Here is a 16629-nt window from a genome sequence, read left to right on the forward strand (position 1 = left end):
GCCAGTTTGGGTACATTCTTCTCCCGCAACGCTTAACCATAGGCCCCTCACAATAGATTGCCCGCTTTCTCATTCCTTGCGTTTGTTCAGGGCGTGCAAGGTATACACTAGCACTAAAATTTGGGGGGAAAGTTAGGAAACTCACCGTTTATCACTGCCACTGAAACTATAATAAACGAATCGGAATCGCTTAGCTTAAATAACATGGCCAACAAGGCGATGTGCAGAGGATCAATTTTTGCTTGTAGATAATGCTGCTTAGAATGGCCCTCCCAAAGGTCATTTTGGACACGATTTCGAACGAAAATTTATCAAATTGTAATTGTGATTCTGTGTCTGCTCAGGAAAAGCCACCCGTATACCCGCTGGAAAAGATCCGAGCTCCTGTGGCGCTGTTCAGAGGTTTGGCTGACATTGGTACCCATCCCAAGGACTACGAAGACCTGAAGCAGCGGTTGAGGCATGTTCTTGTGTATGACTACACAGTGCCCGATCCCCGTTTTACGCATCTTGATTTTATATTCGGATTCGATGCCACGCAAATTCTGCACGTCCCTATGATAAACGTTATGCGGAAGTACACCGCGTGTGATGCCTAATGGTGATTAAGTATTGATTTTCGCTATAAAACAAATAAATTGACTATGATTATGTCAACACAATGGCACGTTCTACCACTGATATTACTGAAGATTTTATGGCCGTATACTTATACATGCTTTGTATACGTGAAAAGAATGTATCAATAAAATGTTATCCACCGCAGTCCTCAATCTGAACGCAGAACCTACAGGTCTTTTGTTGCTCCTTGAAATGTGCTTGCGTCGAGGGTAACAAAGGATTGTCTGCAAATTCACAGACGTGTTACTTTTGTACGCGATGATGGTTTGGCTGATTTTCTTACTTTTCTAGCCCCTGAATAAACACCTACCGCAATGGTAGTGTACAGTAACGTAAATCGTAGTGGCGGCAGTTTCTATGGGTGCTGGCGAGCACATATTTGCTTGTAACACACTGAAACGCAACATTGCAAGCACGAAACATTAAAGATTGGGGCAGAATATATGCGGAAGATCAGTACCATACAGATGCGACCAATGTTCTCGCTAAAATTTGTGAGTCCGGTAGTTTATGGAGTCCGTTATTCGGAGCGAACACGTAAGTCAGTTTGCAAGGGTGGTGAGTTTGGAAGCTGTGAAATATGTATTGATGAACACGCTAAAGAGGGTACGCAAAGAGAAGAAACGAACAAGACAGCGCCGTTATCAAAATCGTTTTGTTTCAAAAATATTGGCATTCGCATATAATTTACCCTTTCAAAGCGCAGACGACGCTTGAGATGCCGTGGTGCTTCCAATACATAGGGATCAAAGCTGATGGTTGTATTCACTGGTGAGGCACTCATGCAGGCAACCATGTGAGTGTGCCGTCACTGTTTACGTCGGGCTCCTCGGGATGGCTGTACTTATCCGTGGTAAGCACATGTGTGTTGGACGTTTCAAACTGTACCCCACCGAACTAAAAATAATGGTTCGAGTCAAATGTGAGTACCATTAATAACCTATCTGTTGACACTACCGCTGAGAATCGGGTTGAAACGGAGCAGATGACGCACGCCAGTATTTTCTTTTTCTGAGGCGTGTAGGCGCAGTGGCACAAGCCGTGCAATATGCGCGGCGCTTCGGCCATGTCATGGCCTTTTCCAGTAAGCGGAGAAATGGGCAGCTGAAACGTTCAGTGAATACCATCTATAGGCATTTTATTTGAACGAAGACGGAAATGGTTGAGCCACTCCTCGCTTCGAGCGTTGTCCCTAATCTCGGAAGCTTTCGGCATTTACACCCTCTCAAGTCCCCAACTTGAGCTCGAGCTGCTTGCTTAGTGGCGTCGGCGCTTGCCGTCTGGCTTTTCCACTGCTCAGCTGTTGTGTTCAGAAGTGGGGTAGTTTTGGGTAGAGTTGGTGTGAGGGGGCACTGCTATACATTCTCGTATAGGGTGCAAAGGAAAATGCTATGTTTGGATTTCGATCTATTGCGTAGGGTAGATTGCATACATGGGTGCCGTGAAGGAAGGCGTTGGTATGGATTCTCTGTAAAGTATATAAATCTGTATTGTGCAGCTTCGGTTACGGTCGAGAGAAGTGTATGACGGAGTTGAGATTGAGCAAAGCCCGCGGGGAATCATCCGAGGCATCTTCGTCCTGGTGGAGCCGGGGTGTGATAGCGCGTGCTGCCTAATTCTCTTTGAGATCTGTGCAACGAGGAGCCTGCACGATATACAGGGCCGTCCACTCTAGGTGTGAACACGGCGCAGCGTGGCCGTGCTCCGCGGAGCGCCAGCGCACAAGCCGCGGCCGCGCATCGAAGCTCAGCGGCGCAGGCGCACAGGGGCTTGGAGGCGGGGCTTCGTTTCGTCTGCTAACGCGGGGGTGCGCCGTGATTGCTTTGCTGTGAAGCTCTCCCAACTCTCGGCATGCTTGTAGCGCCTTAGCGTGCCGCGACGCATTGCGGGAAAGCGCACTTCGCTTACTGTGGCGCGTTTGTAGTTTCTGCGTAAGACAACTTACCGCTTCCTTTTTTCCGTGCCACCATCCAAGTTCAATGCATGCATGGTTACAAACATTTCATGACTGGTTTGGTTGGGATTATGGGGTTTAATGCCGCAAAACGACTGTGGCTATGAGACGTTGTGATATAGTGATATAGCTCGGCAAACGCGCTTTCTTGTATTTCGCCTGTGTTGAAACGCTGCACCTGCTACCGGGATTGAACATGGATCTCCCGGCTCAGTACAGCCAAGCACCATAACCAGTGAGCCACGGCTTCGGGGCATTCTCGGGTCTTGACGACATTCTGGAACTAAACAGGGCCACGGAGCAAAGCTTTATTTTCTTCATGTGCTCTCTAAAGCGGATGGCCATATTTACCTGGATATGGCATCTGGCTAACTTTTTTGGTCACATGCTCAGTGCACCTCCGGAGCGCTCGTGGGTTGCTCGACGCGACTTCGAATGTGCCCAACGAACTCATCGAAATCGACAACAATTGTCGTAAATATGCAAATGCGCGTGCTTGTGTATATTTAAGGCATTGCTTGCATTATTAAGCAGGCTGTACGACGAAGCTATAATCATAGTGCTGAAACGCCTTATAATGAGTCGCTAAATTTTATGCTCCCCGCTGAGGTTTTTCTGCAAGCACAGATCTATCTCGTGCCAGGCGGAGTTTAGCGCAAAGCACAGGAAACAACCGTAAAGAACCACAAGAACAGCTACCAACTAGCAATAAAACTTTTATTGCTGCTGAGGTTACTAAGGTTTCACTGGTGCGACGTCTTTCGCGCGTGGGGTGAGCTTCCGGAGGCACCCGATGGTAAGTAGCGGGTCGGTTCCCCCCCAGCATTCAGGACAGCCTGCATTCCGTTCGACAGGGTGCAGCATAGGGACCGGCAGTTGTTGCTGTTAGATCTCAGCCGCTCCCATCCCTCGTGGACAATAGCCCACAGCGCGTCCGCTGTGAGGGAACGGAGTTGTCAGTGGGCTAGAGTAGTCTACATGTTGCCCCAAACATTTTCAATTACATTTGGTCAGGCGACTGTGGAGGCCATTCGAAGACTGCCACTTCGCGACTCTCCAGCAACGCTGCAACTTTCTTTGACTTGTGTACTGGAGAGTTATCGTGCTGCAGCCTGATGAAGTCCTCTTCCGGAAATGGTCCTCCAAGAAGGTATGGGAGCAGCACATCGTCGAGGACGGCGCAGTACGAATCCGCATTAAAGCGGTTCTCTATCCTCACGAGGGGTCCCAGACTTTCTGCTGTCACGACGCCCCAAACACTCGCTGCAGAGTGACGACCACTGGCTGCGACTCGCTGCATGTACTCCGGCATATACCTAAAATAATCAAAATATTTTTGTGGACATCAGTATAAAATGCGAATGAAACCATTGGTTACAAAGAACAAGTATTAAACGCGATTACTTTTAGCTTTTGTATGATGGTTATGAACGGGGAAGAACTAATTTTCTTTAAACGCAGTTATGTTAAATAAGCAAAACGCGGACTCTCTTTTCTCAGTTCATGTGTTTCGGAGATAATTACATAATCCCAGATTTTGGCAGAACATCATCTCTACGTATGCCACTGTGTGTGCAAATCGGATTTCTAGCTGCTATTTATTAAGAAGCAGTACATTCCACAGGACTTATGACCTGAACTTGGCTAAACTGAAATTGTTGTACTGGCGCCAAGCCCCGATTATCATATTTGTGTTCTCAATGCTTGGTTTAAAATGTTTAGCCTGATAAGCACGACGTAAATTATAATTTCATCCCATTCTATCAGGTCTCTCTTTCCCCACGTGCAGCTTTGGGACGTTCAGATTATTATTATTATTATTATTATTATTATTATTATTATTCCTCTAAAATGTCATATGTGGTTACTGCGGTACGTTAGACATATTTCACAGGCACTGATTTGGTGACAGGCGCATTGTAGTGATGCAACTGTGGCTTCAGGGATCTGCTCGATTTACTCCTTCGCACGCATGCTATATGTATTGTAGCAAGCTCAAAGTCGGCGGTAAAGTGCCGTGAGAATGGAATTCCTATTTTTTCACACAAACTTGAATATGCATGTGGACTAAGGGCAAAATGCAAGTTAATACTTTCTAGAATACGAGAGCTTCTGTAATCTGTGCTAACTGGCAGTTTTGGGGACGCCAGACTCGCTGCCGCTGGTCCCACCTTGTCGTAAATGTAGATTCGTCTGTAAAGACGACCTTCCCCAAGTGGTCCTCGGTCCATTGCTGGTGCTCCCGAGCAAATTCGAAGCGCTTTTGCTGATTAGCCTCGCTAACAATGGGCTTCTGAACCGCCGGTATAGATTTGAGGCCAGCCTCGTACAGACGACGCTTCACTGTTGTGTCGGACACACCTTCGAGCCCTGCACTGTACTTGATTTCGCGAACAGTTGCAGTTGGACAGTCCACAGCTGCTGCAAGAATGGCCATGTCCTCGTCTTCTGTTGTCACTTTCGGGGGGCTTTACGAGGCGCATCCTTAATTCGCCGCTCTTTTCGGTACGCTTGGATTATCTGGTTTACTGTTGAAAGCGGCCGATTGGTCATTTCGGATATCTGCCTCTGAATGTAGGCTTGCAAGCTGAGATCCACGATTTTCCTTCTTTGGTCATCTGGAACACGCGACATCGCTGTCCCTCCGAACGTTCGTGGAAAAATGGTGTAGCTCTGCTAGCTTGCAGCCGTTTTATTACCGAACGAATGTGGGAAACAAGAAGAAATAAAAAAAGCGCAAGCCTTAACTGAAATGCTCATAGCGCGACGTTGCGTCAGGCGATAAAAATACCGCGAGTAAAACGTCGGGTGGCTTCAGCGGTCACAAAGAATTGGACAGTATTTCCCTTGGACAAAGCCGAGAGTTAGCTTAGAAATCATTTTCAACCCACCAGCAGATAAGACACTGCCATGCCCGTGATAGCACAAGCCACCATAGCGCGCTTTAGAGCGATCTAGCGACGCCAGGACGCGAAGGCAGGCGAGGCGACAGGCTTTTTCAGGGAGGAGGGGGGGTAGGGGGGGCACACCAGAAATTTGAAGAATAGTGGCTAAGGTTGAGCGTAGGTTGAGCATAAAGAAGGATTGATTTAAAGCAGTCGTTTCGTGTTATGCAGTGCCGGACTGGAGAGGGGATGAACTACAGTAGCTGTCACAATCCCTGCGATTGGATTGAAGACATTGAACATACTGGTTATTTTTCTGTTCCTGGCGTTCGGCTAGGCCATGCGTTTTGGGATGGTAAAGAGTAGGACGCAGAAGTTATGGACCGCAAGAACGGAGAAGCTGTTACACAACGGTGGGGCTTGGCACTAGTGGCCAGAGCTTCATTACTCACATAGGCCCATTGCGTGGACGTACGGATCACAACAGAAAAAAGTCTACGTAGGAGGTGGCAAGAAAGGGTAGGTAAGGCCCCTGTGTCTCAAAAATTAGCGAGGTATATGCTTCGCAACTAATGATATATGAACTATAACGCAGCAGGCTACAGTGCAACCAGCCCAAGACTCTGCCGGAGAGTATATGATGATCGTGCTGGATGCGTGAGACCCGCTTGCTGGGTGGCTGCTAGACTATCTCGACAATGGGCGATGATCTTGTAAAAAAAAATTGAAAAAGCTTGCAGAGGGTTACACAAGGCTTGATCCATAGCGAAGCTGAAGGATTTATTTCTATGTAAGCACTGAAAGACACACCACCAGGCATTGCATTAGCTTTGAAATTGTTTATTTACATGGCCTGTCGCCACTTTCCACTTCGGTAGTAGCAGTCATCGACATATCCATCTTCTTCCTCATGCATGACTGGCGGGCCCGGTACGGTTTGTCGGGAGGTTTACACAGTTCGCCCAAAGTGGAATGCGTCAGGACGCAATAAAACCGGTGGCAACCGACCCCGCCAACTGGGCGTCTGTAGAGCAAGCTGTATTGTCCCCCTCTCCCCTCCGTTGAGGTGCAGACGCACGCGAACTGTTTGCTTGGTATTTATTTTGCGATCGCCACGCGCAAGCCTGGACTTCTCCAAGCGCTCGTCGTGAGGCGCGGGCTCACATGAGCTGTAAACTGTGGGAGTAACCATGACCCGAAGTTTTCTGATGACGCCGCACACCGCACACATGTACGGCCTGAAACAACAGCCCCGATGTTAAACAAGCCAACAGATATCGAGACCAAAGTCGCGGGATCGAAACCCAGCCGCATGTTGCCGAAATTCCATGGACGCGAAATGCACGGACCCTCATGTGCTGCATAATGCCAGTGCACATTAAAAGAATCAGTGGCCAAAATTATCCACAGCTCTCCTCTTCATTAAATCAAACCAAACCAGTCCTGAAATGTTTGTAACAATATATGCGTTCAACTGGGATGGTGGCACGGAAAAAAGGAAGCGCTCAGTCGTCTTACGCAGAAACTACAAACGCGCCGCAGTCAGCGAAGTGCGCTTTCCCGCAAGGCGTCGCGGCGCGCTAAGACGCTAAAAGCATGCCAAAAGTTAGGCGAGCTCCACAGCAAAGCAGGCACGGCGCGCTCCCGCGCTGTAGCAGACGACACGAAGCCCCGCCTCTAAGCCCCTGTGCGCCTGCGCCGCTGAGCTTCGATGCGTGGCCGCGTCTTGTGCGCTGGCGCTCCGCGGAGCACGCCGGGAGAGGCGCACCGAGAAAGGCGCGCCGAGAAAGTTTTGGAATCATGTAAAGGAACTAAGGAAAAAGACCGAAGAAGTACAACGTCATGTCATAAACGGCGAAGGCCAGGTACTAAAAGGGGAAGAAACGGTATTTCACATACGCTCAATGATACAACAGAAGTTCTGAAGAACGGAGAGAGGGCTACAGCACTCAGGGAGTGGGGAAAGCGAAGTGCGTACAGATAGAGAACTAATATTGGGGAATCTAAACTGGAAAAAAGCCGAAGGAAATGTTCCAGCTAGTACGGCAACAGGGACGGATGAAATTCCTATACGACTGGTCAACCTACTGGGTCCAAAAAGCAAGGCACAGCTCTATCGAGCAATCAAAAAAGTGATAAAAACTAAGCAAGTACCGTAAAATTGGCGTAAGAGCAGGATGAAGATGATATATAAAGGTAAAGGAGACAGGGCTGATGCCAATTCGTACAGGCCTATACAGGTACCTCAGTTGCATACAGGCTGGCAATGAAAGACATAAAAGCGGCACTACAGGCGTGGATAGAGGGGAACAACATACTCGGAGAACTACAAAATGGTTTCAGACGAGACAGACGCTTAGAGGACAATTTAATTGTCCTAACCCAATGCATAGACGTGTCAATGGCTCAGGAGCGACCACTACGGATAGAATTCACGATATAAAGGGAGCCCACGACAACGTAGATAGAGAACTTCTATGGAGCGTACTTGAGCGGGAGGGATTAGGCCAGGACTTTATACAGCTGTTACAGGGGATTTACAATGAGAGCGAGGTGCAAATTACCTGGGAGGACCAAAAGTGCACGGAACCGGTAGTCACAAATAGAGGTTTAAAGCAGGGTTGTCCTATCTCTGGCGTAGTGCAGGAGTGTCGTTGTAAGTGCAGCGATGGCGTAGAGGTAGAGCATCCGCCTCGCGTGCAGAAGGACCGCGGTTCGAATCCCGGTGCCGGACAATTCCCACCGGATTAAAAAAAAAGAAAAAAATCCGCGTATTGATGGAATTGCCCAAGCGGGCTTGGGGTGCGGCCTGACCCTGGCGACCATTGCCGGCAATGCACTCCCTCACCAGAGCAGGATTGGCCACCCTGGTGTAGTAACGGCCACAACCTCTCATGAATACCCCAATTAACCCACGGCCCTCAGTCCCCAGCGGCTGCGAAGCAACTGACCGCGGCGGCGGTCAGACCTGTGACGCAGAAGAGGGTGCTAAGAATCCCTGGATCCGGACAGGCCGCCAATGGAATCTGAACCTGGCAACGTTTAACGCGCGAACCTTATCTAGCGCAGCGAGTCTCGAGGTGTTGTTCGAGGAATTAAATGGGATGTAATAGGGCTTAGCGAGGCTAGGAGAGCAGGCGAAGCCTTTACGGTGCTGAAAAATGGGCACGTCTTATGTTACCGGGATCTAGAGGACAGAAGAGAACTGAGAGTGGGACTTGTAGTCAATAAAAGCATAGCTGGCAACATAGAAGAACACCATAGCATTAACGAAAGGGCAGCAGGTATTGTAATTACGCTCAATAAGAGGTACAAGCTCAAGGTGGTGCAGGGCTACGCGCCCACATCCAGCCACGACGACCAAGTAGTGGAACGCCTCTATGAAGATGTGGAATCGGCAATGGCTAAAGTAAAGACAGAGTATACCGTAGTTATGGGGGACCTCAATGCTAAAGTAGGCAAGAATCAGGCTGGAGACAGGGCAGTTGGGAACTATGGTCTGGGCTGTAGAAATAGCAGGGGAGACCTACTAGTTGAGTTTGCAGAACGGAATAGCCTACGCATAATGAATACCTTCCTCTGTAAACGGGAGAGTCGGAAGTGGACCAGGAGGAGCCCGAATGGGAAGCATAAAAATGAAATATACCTCATATTATGCGATTACCCTGGCGTAGTGCAGGATGTGGAAGTACTCGGAAGGGTAAGGTGTAGTGACCACCGTATGGTAAGATCTCGAATTAGGCTAAATCTGAGGAGGGACCGCAACAAGCTAGTACGAAAGAAGCCGATAAATGAGCTAACTGTAAGACGTAAAGTAGAAGACTTCAGGATCGCGCTGCAGAACCGATATTCAGCTCTTAACGAAGAAGCCGAGCTTACGACACAGGAAGCCAGCGACAACCTTACACGTATTATCACGGAGTGTGCAGTAGAAGTCGGGGGCACTATGGCTAGACAGGATACTGGCAAACTTTCACAGGAGACGAAAGATCTAATTAGGAAACGGCAAACCATGACAATCTCTACCGCAGCTGACAGAATAGAACCAGCGGAGCCTTCGAAGTTAATCAATAAGCACAAGACAGCTGACATACGGAAGTATAATATGGAGAGGGTCGGATACGCTGTAAAAAACGGAGGTAGCCTGAAAGCTCTGAAGAGGCGTCTTGGCGTGGGGAAAAATCAGATGTATGCACTTAAGGATAAGCAAGGCAATGTCATCACAAATAGGGATAAATAGTCACAGTGGCCGAGGAGTTCTACAGGGATCTGCACAGTAGCCGAGACACCCAGGATAATGCCGAACGAGACAGTAGTTCAGAGGAGATAGACATTCCACCAGTAACGACCGAAGAAGTAAGGAAGGCTGTGAAAGAAATGAAAGGGGGCAAAGCACCTGGTGAGGATCAGATAACAGCAGACCTCTTGAAGGGTGGCGAAGAAATTGTACTTAAAAAACTGGCAAACCTGTATACGCAATGCCTAATGACCGCAATGGTACCGGAATCTTGGAAGAACGCGAACATCATCCTAATCCATAAGAAAGGCGACACGAAGGACTTGAAAAATTACAGGCCGATCAGCTTACTGTCAGTCGTCTACAAGGTATTTGCCAAGGTATTCGCTAACCGAATTTCTGCAATCTTAGATTTCAGTCAACCTAAAGAACAAACAGGGTTCCGTAAAGGTTATTCAACAATGGACGATATTCACACGATCAATCAGGTGATAGAGAAGTGCGCTGAGTATACTGAACCCCTATATATAGCCTTCATAGATTATGAGAAAGCATTTGACTCGGTCGAAACCCGAGCAGTCATTCAGGCATTACAGAACCAGGGGGGCAGATGAGCATTATGTACGAATACTAGAGGATATCTACAATGGGTCCACAGCTACCATCATGCTCCATAAGAAGAGCAGTAAAATAGCTATAAGGAAGGGTGTCAGACAAGGAGACACAATCTGTCCAATGTTATTCACAGCAAGTTTACAAGAAGTATTCAGAGCGTTGGATTGGGAACAGGTGGGTGTAAGGGTTAATGAAGAATACCTCAGCAACCTCAGATTTGCTGATGACATTGCCTTGATAAGTAACTCGGGGGACGAATTGCAAAGCATGCTTTCCGCACTGAACGAACAGAGTAGAACCGTGGGCCTGAAAATTAACATGCAGAAAACTTAAGTAATGATCAATAACCTCGGGACACCACAGCGGTTTGAGATAGGTGGCGAGGCAGTGGAAGCGGTAAGCGAATATATCTACTTAGGCCAAGTTGTGACGCCAAATCCCAACCATGAGGCAGAGATAATTAGAAGGATCAGAATGGGGTGGGGTGCATATGGCAGACATTCTCAGATAATGAATAGCAGCCTACCATTGTCGCTGAAGATGAAAGTGTATGACAGCTGCATCTTACCGGTACTCACCTACGGAGCAGAAACTTGGAGGCTCACTAAGAGGGTTCAACTTAAATTGAGAACGATTCATCGGGCAATGGAGCGTAAAATGATGGGTGTAACATTAAGGGACAAGGATAGAGCAGAGTGGGTCATGGAACAAACACGTGTTAAGGACATATTAGTAGAGATTAAGAAGAAGAAAGGAACGTGGGCAGGGCATGTAATGCGAAGGCAAGATAACCGCTGCTCATTAAGGGTAACAGGGTGGATCCCTAGAGAAGGCAAGCGTTGCAGGGGGCGGCAGAAAGTTAGATGGGCAGATGAGATTAGGAAGTTTGCAGGGATAAATTGGTCACAGCTCGCACAGGACCGAGGTAATTGGAGAATAATGGGAGAGGCCTTTGCCCTGCAGTGGGCATAGACAGACTGATGATGATGATGATGTCCTATGTCGGCATTGCTGTTCATGCTGTACATGGCTAGACTAGAAAAAAAAGCTTAAAGGCAGTAAAATAGGTTTCTGTGATGATGTTGAGGTTAGGGAGAACACATGACGTGGATATAGGTGCCAGGAGCAAGAAAATGCGACGCGGGTTCGATGAACGAGGAAAACGAACATTTATACAGGACGGCAAGTTAGGGAAAGGGCGGACGCTAACAAGGAGACGTACACTTAACAAAAAGCTACAACCTACAGTTCAACATCATTAAACTAGCGCAAATAGGGGCATAGTCCCCACACAAAAGTATGATACAAGGCTCTCGTGACAAGAGAGAGTCTCACGTGGTCGTTGCACGGAGATGTTGCGGAGCTTGAAGGCGCGAGCGATGCAGCCGTCTTCAGAATTGACAGCCGGATAAAGGCGCAGCCGCTGAAGATGCGAGGGCCAGGCCGCGAAGATGCTGTGGCATCGTGAGAAGAACAGGCGCACTGGAGGCAGCGCCACGCACGGCGTTGCCAATGGCGACGTGGTGTCTGGACGTTCTTTACCAATGGTCACAGAACACCTGGGTCCCTGCCGTCCTAACGACAGGCTTCGGGAACCGTCGGACTCCACTCGAGCATCGAGTCCGCCAGGCAATCCATCCTCCGAGCCCGCCACTACTTCTTTTTCGTCTTCCTCTTGCCTTTTTCCCGGTCCCTTCAGCGCTATCCGCAATGACGATGGTTTTTGTGATCAGAATGCGGTGACAGCTTGTGCTGGTCCATTCCTTCTTTAGTTTCGCTTTGATTTTTGGCACCTCACCACAACTTCAATCTATGTTATAACCGCAACGGACACGAAGTGTAACAACATATCCCAGGACTGATATATGCAGATGACATAGTACTACTAGCAGATAGCAAACAGTGTCTGCAACAGCTCACAGATATCTGTGGGGAAGAAGGCACTGAACTGGGGTTAGAGTTTAGCACAGCAAAGTCGGGAGTTCTAGTTTTTAATGACAACGCCCGTAACGAATCGGTATTCGTTCAAAAAGCAGCAATACCGTGGGTAACGGAATACAAATATATAGGCACATGGTTAAGCGGAGGTCAGGTGTATCTAAAAACTCATGAGGAGCATTTAAGAATGAAAGGCAGAAGAAACGCCTTTATAATGAAGCACAGAGTACTGTGGGGATATAAGATATGAAGTAGTGAGAGGAATCTGGAAGGAAGTAATGGTACCAGCACTCACATTTTCAAACGCAGTAGTGTGTGTCAAATCAGAGATTCAATCAGGGTTAGAAGTAAATCAGAGGGCCGTAGGTCGATTGAGATTAGGATCACACAGTAAAACAACAAATGAGGCAGTGCAGGGAGACATGGGATGGCCATCCTTCGAATTGAGAGAAGCACAGATCTAAATATGTTTTGAAGACCGTCTTAGAAATCTGGATGATCAGAGATGGGCGGCCAAAGTGTTACGGCATCTTTACATGAAAAGCGTGGACACACAATAGAGGAAAAGAACCAGAAGGCTCAGGACAAAGTATATGAAACCTGGAAGTGAAGGGGAAACAACCAGGGCAATAAAAAATGAAGTGAAAGAAACAGAGACAACGACATGAAAAAAGAGGAAGGATGCGAAGAAGTCCCTAGATATCTACAGGATCGGGAAGCAGGAGAGCACAAGGGAAAAAGTATTCAATAGTACCAAAGGGAGTGCATCGCTTTTTGAAGCCCGAGCGGGTTGCTTGCGGGCAAAAACGCTAATTCGCGAGCCGGTACAGGAAGAACTATGCGCAGGCTGCGGAAATGAGCCAGAAACCATGCGACATATTGTAACGGAGTGCAAAAGTATCCGTCCAGCCCTCAGTGATGAAGCCATCCAGCTTACGGAAGCCCTTGGCTTAATGGTTGGCGGGAAAGTGAACTGTACAGCAGTAGAGGTAAGTAAAAGAAGGTTAGAATGTTGGTGGGAAAAGAGCAGAGAACAATTTGGGAAGACATGCGAACAAAGAAGTCAGACTAGCAGAAAAATTTCGTAAAGGTATTTTCTTTTTATTTTGACAATATTTGTAAGTTATTTTGTTTGCATTTTTTGGCGAGGTGATTGTACAGTGGCGTTGCGACTAAAGCGTGGTTTCGTTTTAGTCCGACAAGTCGGATCCAACATGTCGGATCCGACTTGTCGGTCCGACACGCGAGTCTGCGTCGGGCGGCCATTTTCTTTTGCATTCGGGAGCCGGACGCCGCCAGCAGTGTAGGGCCAAACACATCACTTGAATCAAGTATTGTGATTGGTTCTAGGCAGTCAACCGAAAACAAAGTTAAAGCTCTGACGTCGTCGCTCTAACATCCGGGTTCTGCGGCTCTCTGTCGACGCGGGACATACATCTGCCGCTTCTGCTACAGTCATGGCGTGGTTTTTCACCAAGTTACTGCTTCTGACCATGATGCTCGTCTCGTATCAGCTGAGCACGGAAGTAACAGAATTCCTAGTTGCTTACGCCGGAGCCTCGAATAACAACGTTCAGTGGCCGTTGGTGGGAATGATGGTGTCGGCAGACGTGCTGAGCCAACACTGGCGGCGTGCTCTTCACCGCAAGCGCATCCGCGCGCTTCTCAAACACATACACGTGCATGGTGAATACTTCGCTGTAGTTCTGCGACTGAGACAAGGAGACGGCACTGACTTCTTCAAGTACTTCCGGATGTCTGTTGAACGGTAACTTTTATTGTACTGTATTCTATAAGCGCACCACGTGCGCGGTTGCATGACCGGGCACACTACGTGAATTCCCGCAGAATATACGTGCAAGCTACCTGCTCCGGCTATTATACGCCGAGATTGTGCAGCATGTTTGTGCTATTGCGGGGTATGCATGCTTATATTAGTGGTGGCATGTGCACATCATCAACGCCCCGCGCTGCGTTTGAGATACTTTACTCATGACATTCGTAACCCTGAACGTAAGAGTAAATGCAAGCGCTTCTTTTGCCTTCTTGAAATGACCACAGCGTGCCTTCTTTGTGTTTGTGACTTCCGTAGCCTAATTGCGCAGCGCCCCACGTGTGCAAGCATGTTAAACTTTGTCTCGTCGATTTACAAGTTGCGATTGCATGCACGTACACAATCGCTGACTCGCAGGTTTGACGCACTACTAGCCATGGTGGCGCCGCTCATCCGACCTAAGAAGGTCACGAGGAGGTCTGTGAGTGCCGCAGAAAAGTTGGCGTTTACATTGAGGTGGGTCGAACTATACTTTTAGCATCAGCTAACAAACGACTTGTGCGAATCGTCCCACGTAATGTGGGGTGATTGTCGTGCTGCATGTGAAGTCAGCAAAGGTGAATGTGCATTGCATGTTTCAGCAAACATGTTTTGGACTGATTCGTGGCTTACATGTACACACTGTGGTGCAGAATACTCTTCCTGAATAGGCAGTGCTATCAGTGAGTCTAGGACACGTTCGCTGTCAGTATATGTGACATTTGTGCAGATGATGGGGATGTATGAGAGGAGGGGTTACGTATCAATGAACAGTATAATCCCTCAACTCCCCCCTCCCTGAGAATTCCCACCCCTCCAAAAATAAATAATTCGTTCACAGCTATACTGTTGCAGAGCATTGCACAGGCCTCAATTTCTAGGCCCGGGCCCTGCCCGGGCCCGACAAATTTCTAATATGTAAGCCCGAGCCCGGCGCAATCCCCGCAAATTTTTAAAATTTCAGCCTGACCGCGACCCGAGAAATTATAAAAATATAAGCTCGAGACCGGCCAAAGCCCGGGAGAATTTATTAAAATGAACATGAGCCCGTCAGACTGTTGTGAAATATCATCCCTAGTCCAACAAGGCTATAAACACCAACTGAAAGACGTTTGCTGTTACCCTAAAAAGCGTAAGCACAAAGCAAATACGACTGCTTCGGATTTAACTTCTCGTTAAACTCGGAGCGAACTTTGTGCAACTTAAATATTCTCAATATAAGCTGCATTTTCTTGCCAGTCATCAAAATCAGGGCACACCGAGGATACCTGAAATGATTCCGAGCAAGTGGATAATTTTTTTATTATTATTGCAATCCTTCCACATATATTGCGCCTTTCGTTGTTCTATTCCTTGCTGAAATTTGATCAGACGATGCGTCCGTTTTCAGAACTTCATTCTTGTCTTTCCGTCTAGTTATGTTGGCAGCAATATTTTGTCTGCACTTGTTATTTCTTGCCTTTACTCATGGTTTTAAAACCACTCTTACCAGAAAAAACATGTCCTCTCCTTCGAAAATTAGTCCTCGAAACTATGCACACAGTGAAAACTACACGTCACTTTTGTTCTGTTTGTTTTAGTTTGAAAAGCAGAAGGAAAAGACAATCATGTTGTACACTGTTGCTGGAGTGCCCTCGTTTTCTGACCCGTTCCCTCCCACTATGCTGATGGGGCCCAAATGTTTTTGTATTAAGCGCAACATACTTTTTCTCACATATTTTAATGGCGCCGTAGTGAATTTGCCCTTCACTTTCTTGTTTTCACTTAACCATAGAGATCAAGAAGAAAACATTTTGTTGTCAAGCATTCAGAATTTGTGGCACAGAATTGCCAGGCATCAGGGTCTCCTCGGGCCGGCACGGCTTGAACAAATTTTGGTTCAAGCCCGAGCCCGGCCCGGGCATGAGAAATTGCGTGCTACCCGGCCCGAGCTTGGCCCGCGGGCCGGTCTCGGGCTTCCGGACCGGCCCGGGCAGTGCACCATACTGTTGCACTGATGACAAAGTGCGAGCACCAAGTGTCCTGTGCAGCTACTGCAATTCCCTGCTCTTCTGTTTTATATTTCCATAGCAACATAATTGATATTCCCTTTCATAACAGTGCCACATTCTTTGTGTTGCTGTGATATTTCCTTTCATAACAGTGCCACATTCTTGGTGTTGCTGCCGTCTGTGCTTACAGGTACCTGGCCCACGGATCTTCAATGAGCATCCTTGCTATGTCATACTGCTTCTGTGATGCCACAGCTAGTCGCATTGTGCGGACCACATGCATTGCACTGCGCCATGTTTTGGAGCCACGATACATGGCGCCGCCCACCCAGGAACGTCGGAAAGAAATTGCATGCGACTTTGAGAATCTGTGGAACTTCCCCAACTGTATTGGTGCCATTGACGGAAAGCATGTCCGTATACAGGCTCCAGCAAACTCTGGCAGTTTGTTTTACAACTACAAAGGCTTGTTTAGCGCAATCCTTCTTGCAGTGTGCGACGCCAAGTATCGTTTTACCAGGGTAATATAGGTCAGTGTGGTTCTGTAGGCGATGCTGGTCTCTTTAAAGGGACCC

The 16629-nt window shown here is 47.9% G+C and overlaps 1 protein-coding gene across 1 annotated transcript in view; it reads left to right on the forward strand.

Annotated features, from left to right (window-relative positions):
- Positions 1–16301, forward strand: part of LOC144168064 (lipase member N-like) — a 50443-nt gene extending 34142 nt beyond the window's left edge. Inside the window, exon 9 of the mRNA XM_077697149.1 lies at positions 16245–16301. Within this exon, the coding sequence (XP_077553275.1) occupies positions 16245–16301 (57 nt within the window). The remainder of the gene's footprint in view (positions 1–16244) is intronic.
- The last annotated feature ends 328 nt before the right edge of the window (positions 16302–16629 follow it).

Source organism: Haemaphysalis longicornis, unplaced genomic scaffold, assembly GCF_048455015.1.
Source record: "Haemaphysalis longicornis isolate Haplotype H1 unplaced genomic scaffold, Haemaphysalis longicornis Haplotype H1 scaffold_2, whole genome shotgun sequence".
Taxonomy (NCBI): domain Eukaryota; kingdom Metazoa; phylum Arthropoda; class Arachnida; order Ixodida; family Ixodidae; genus Haemaphysalis; species Haemaphysalis longicornis.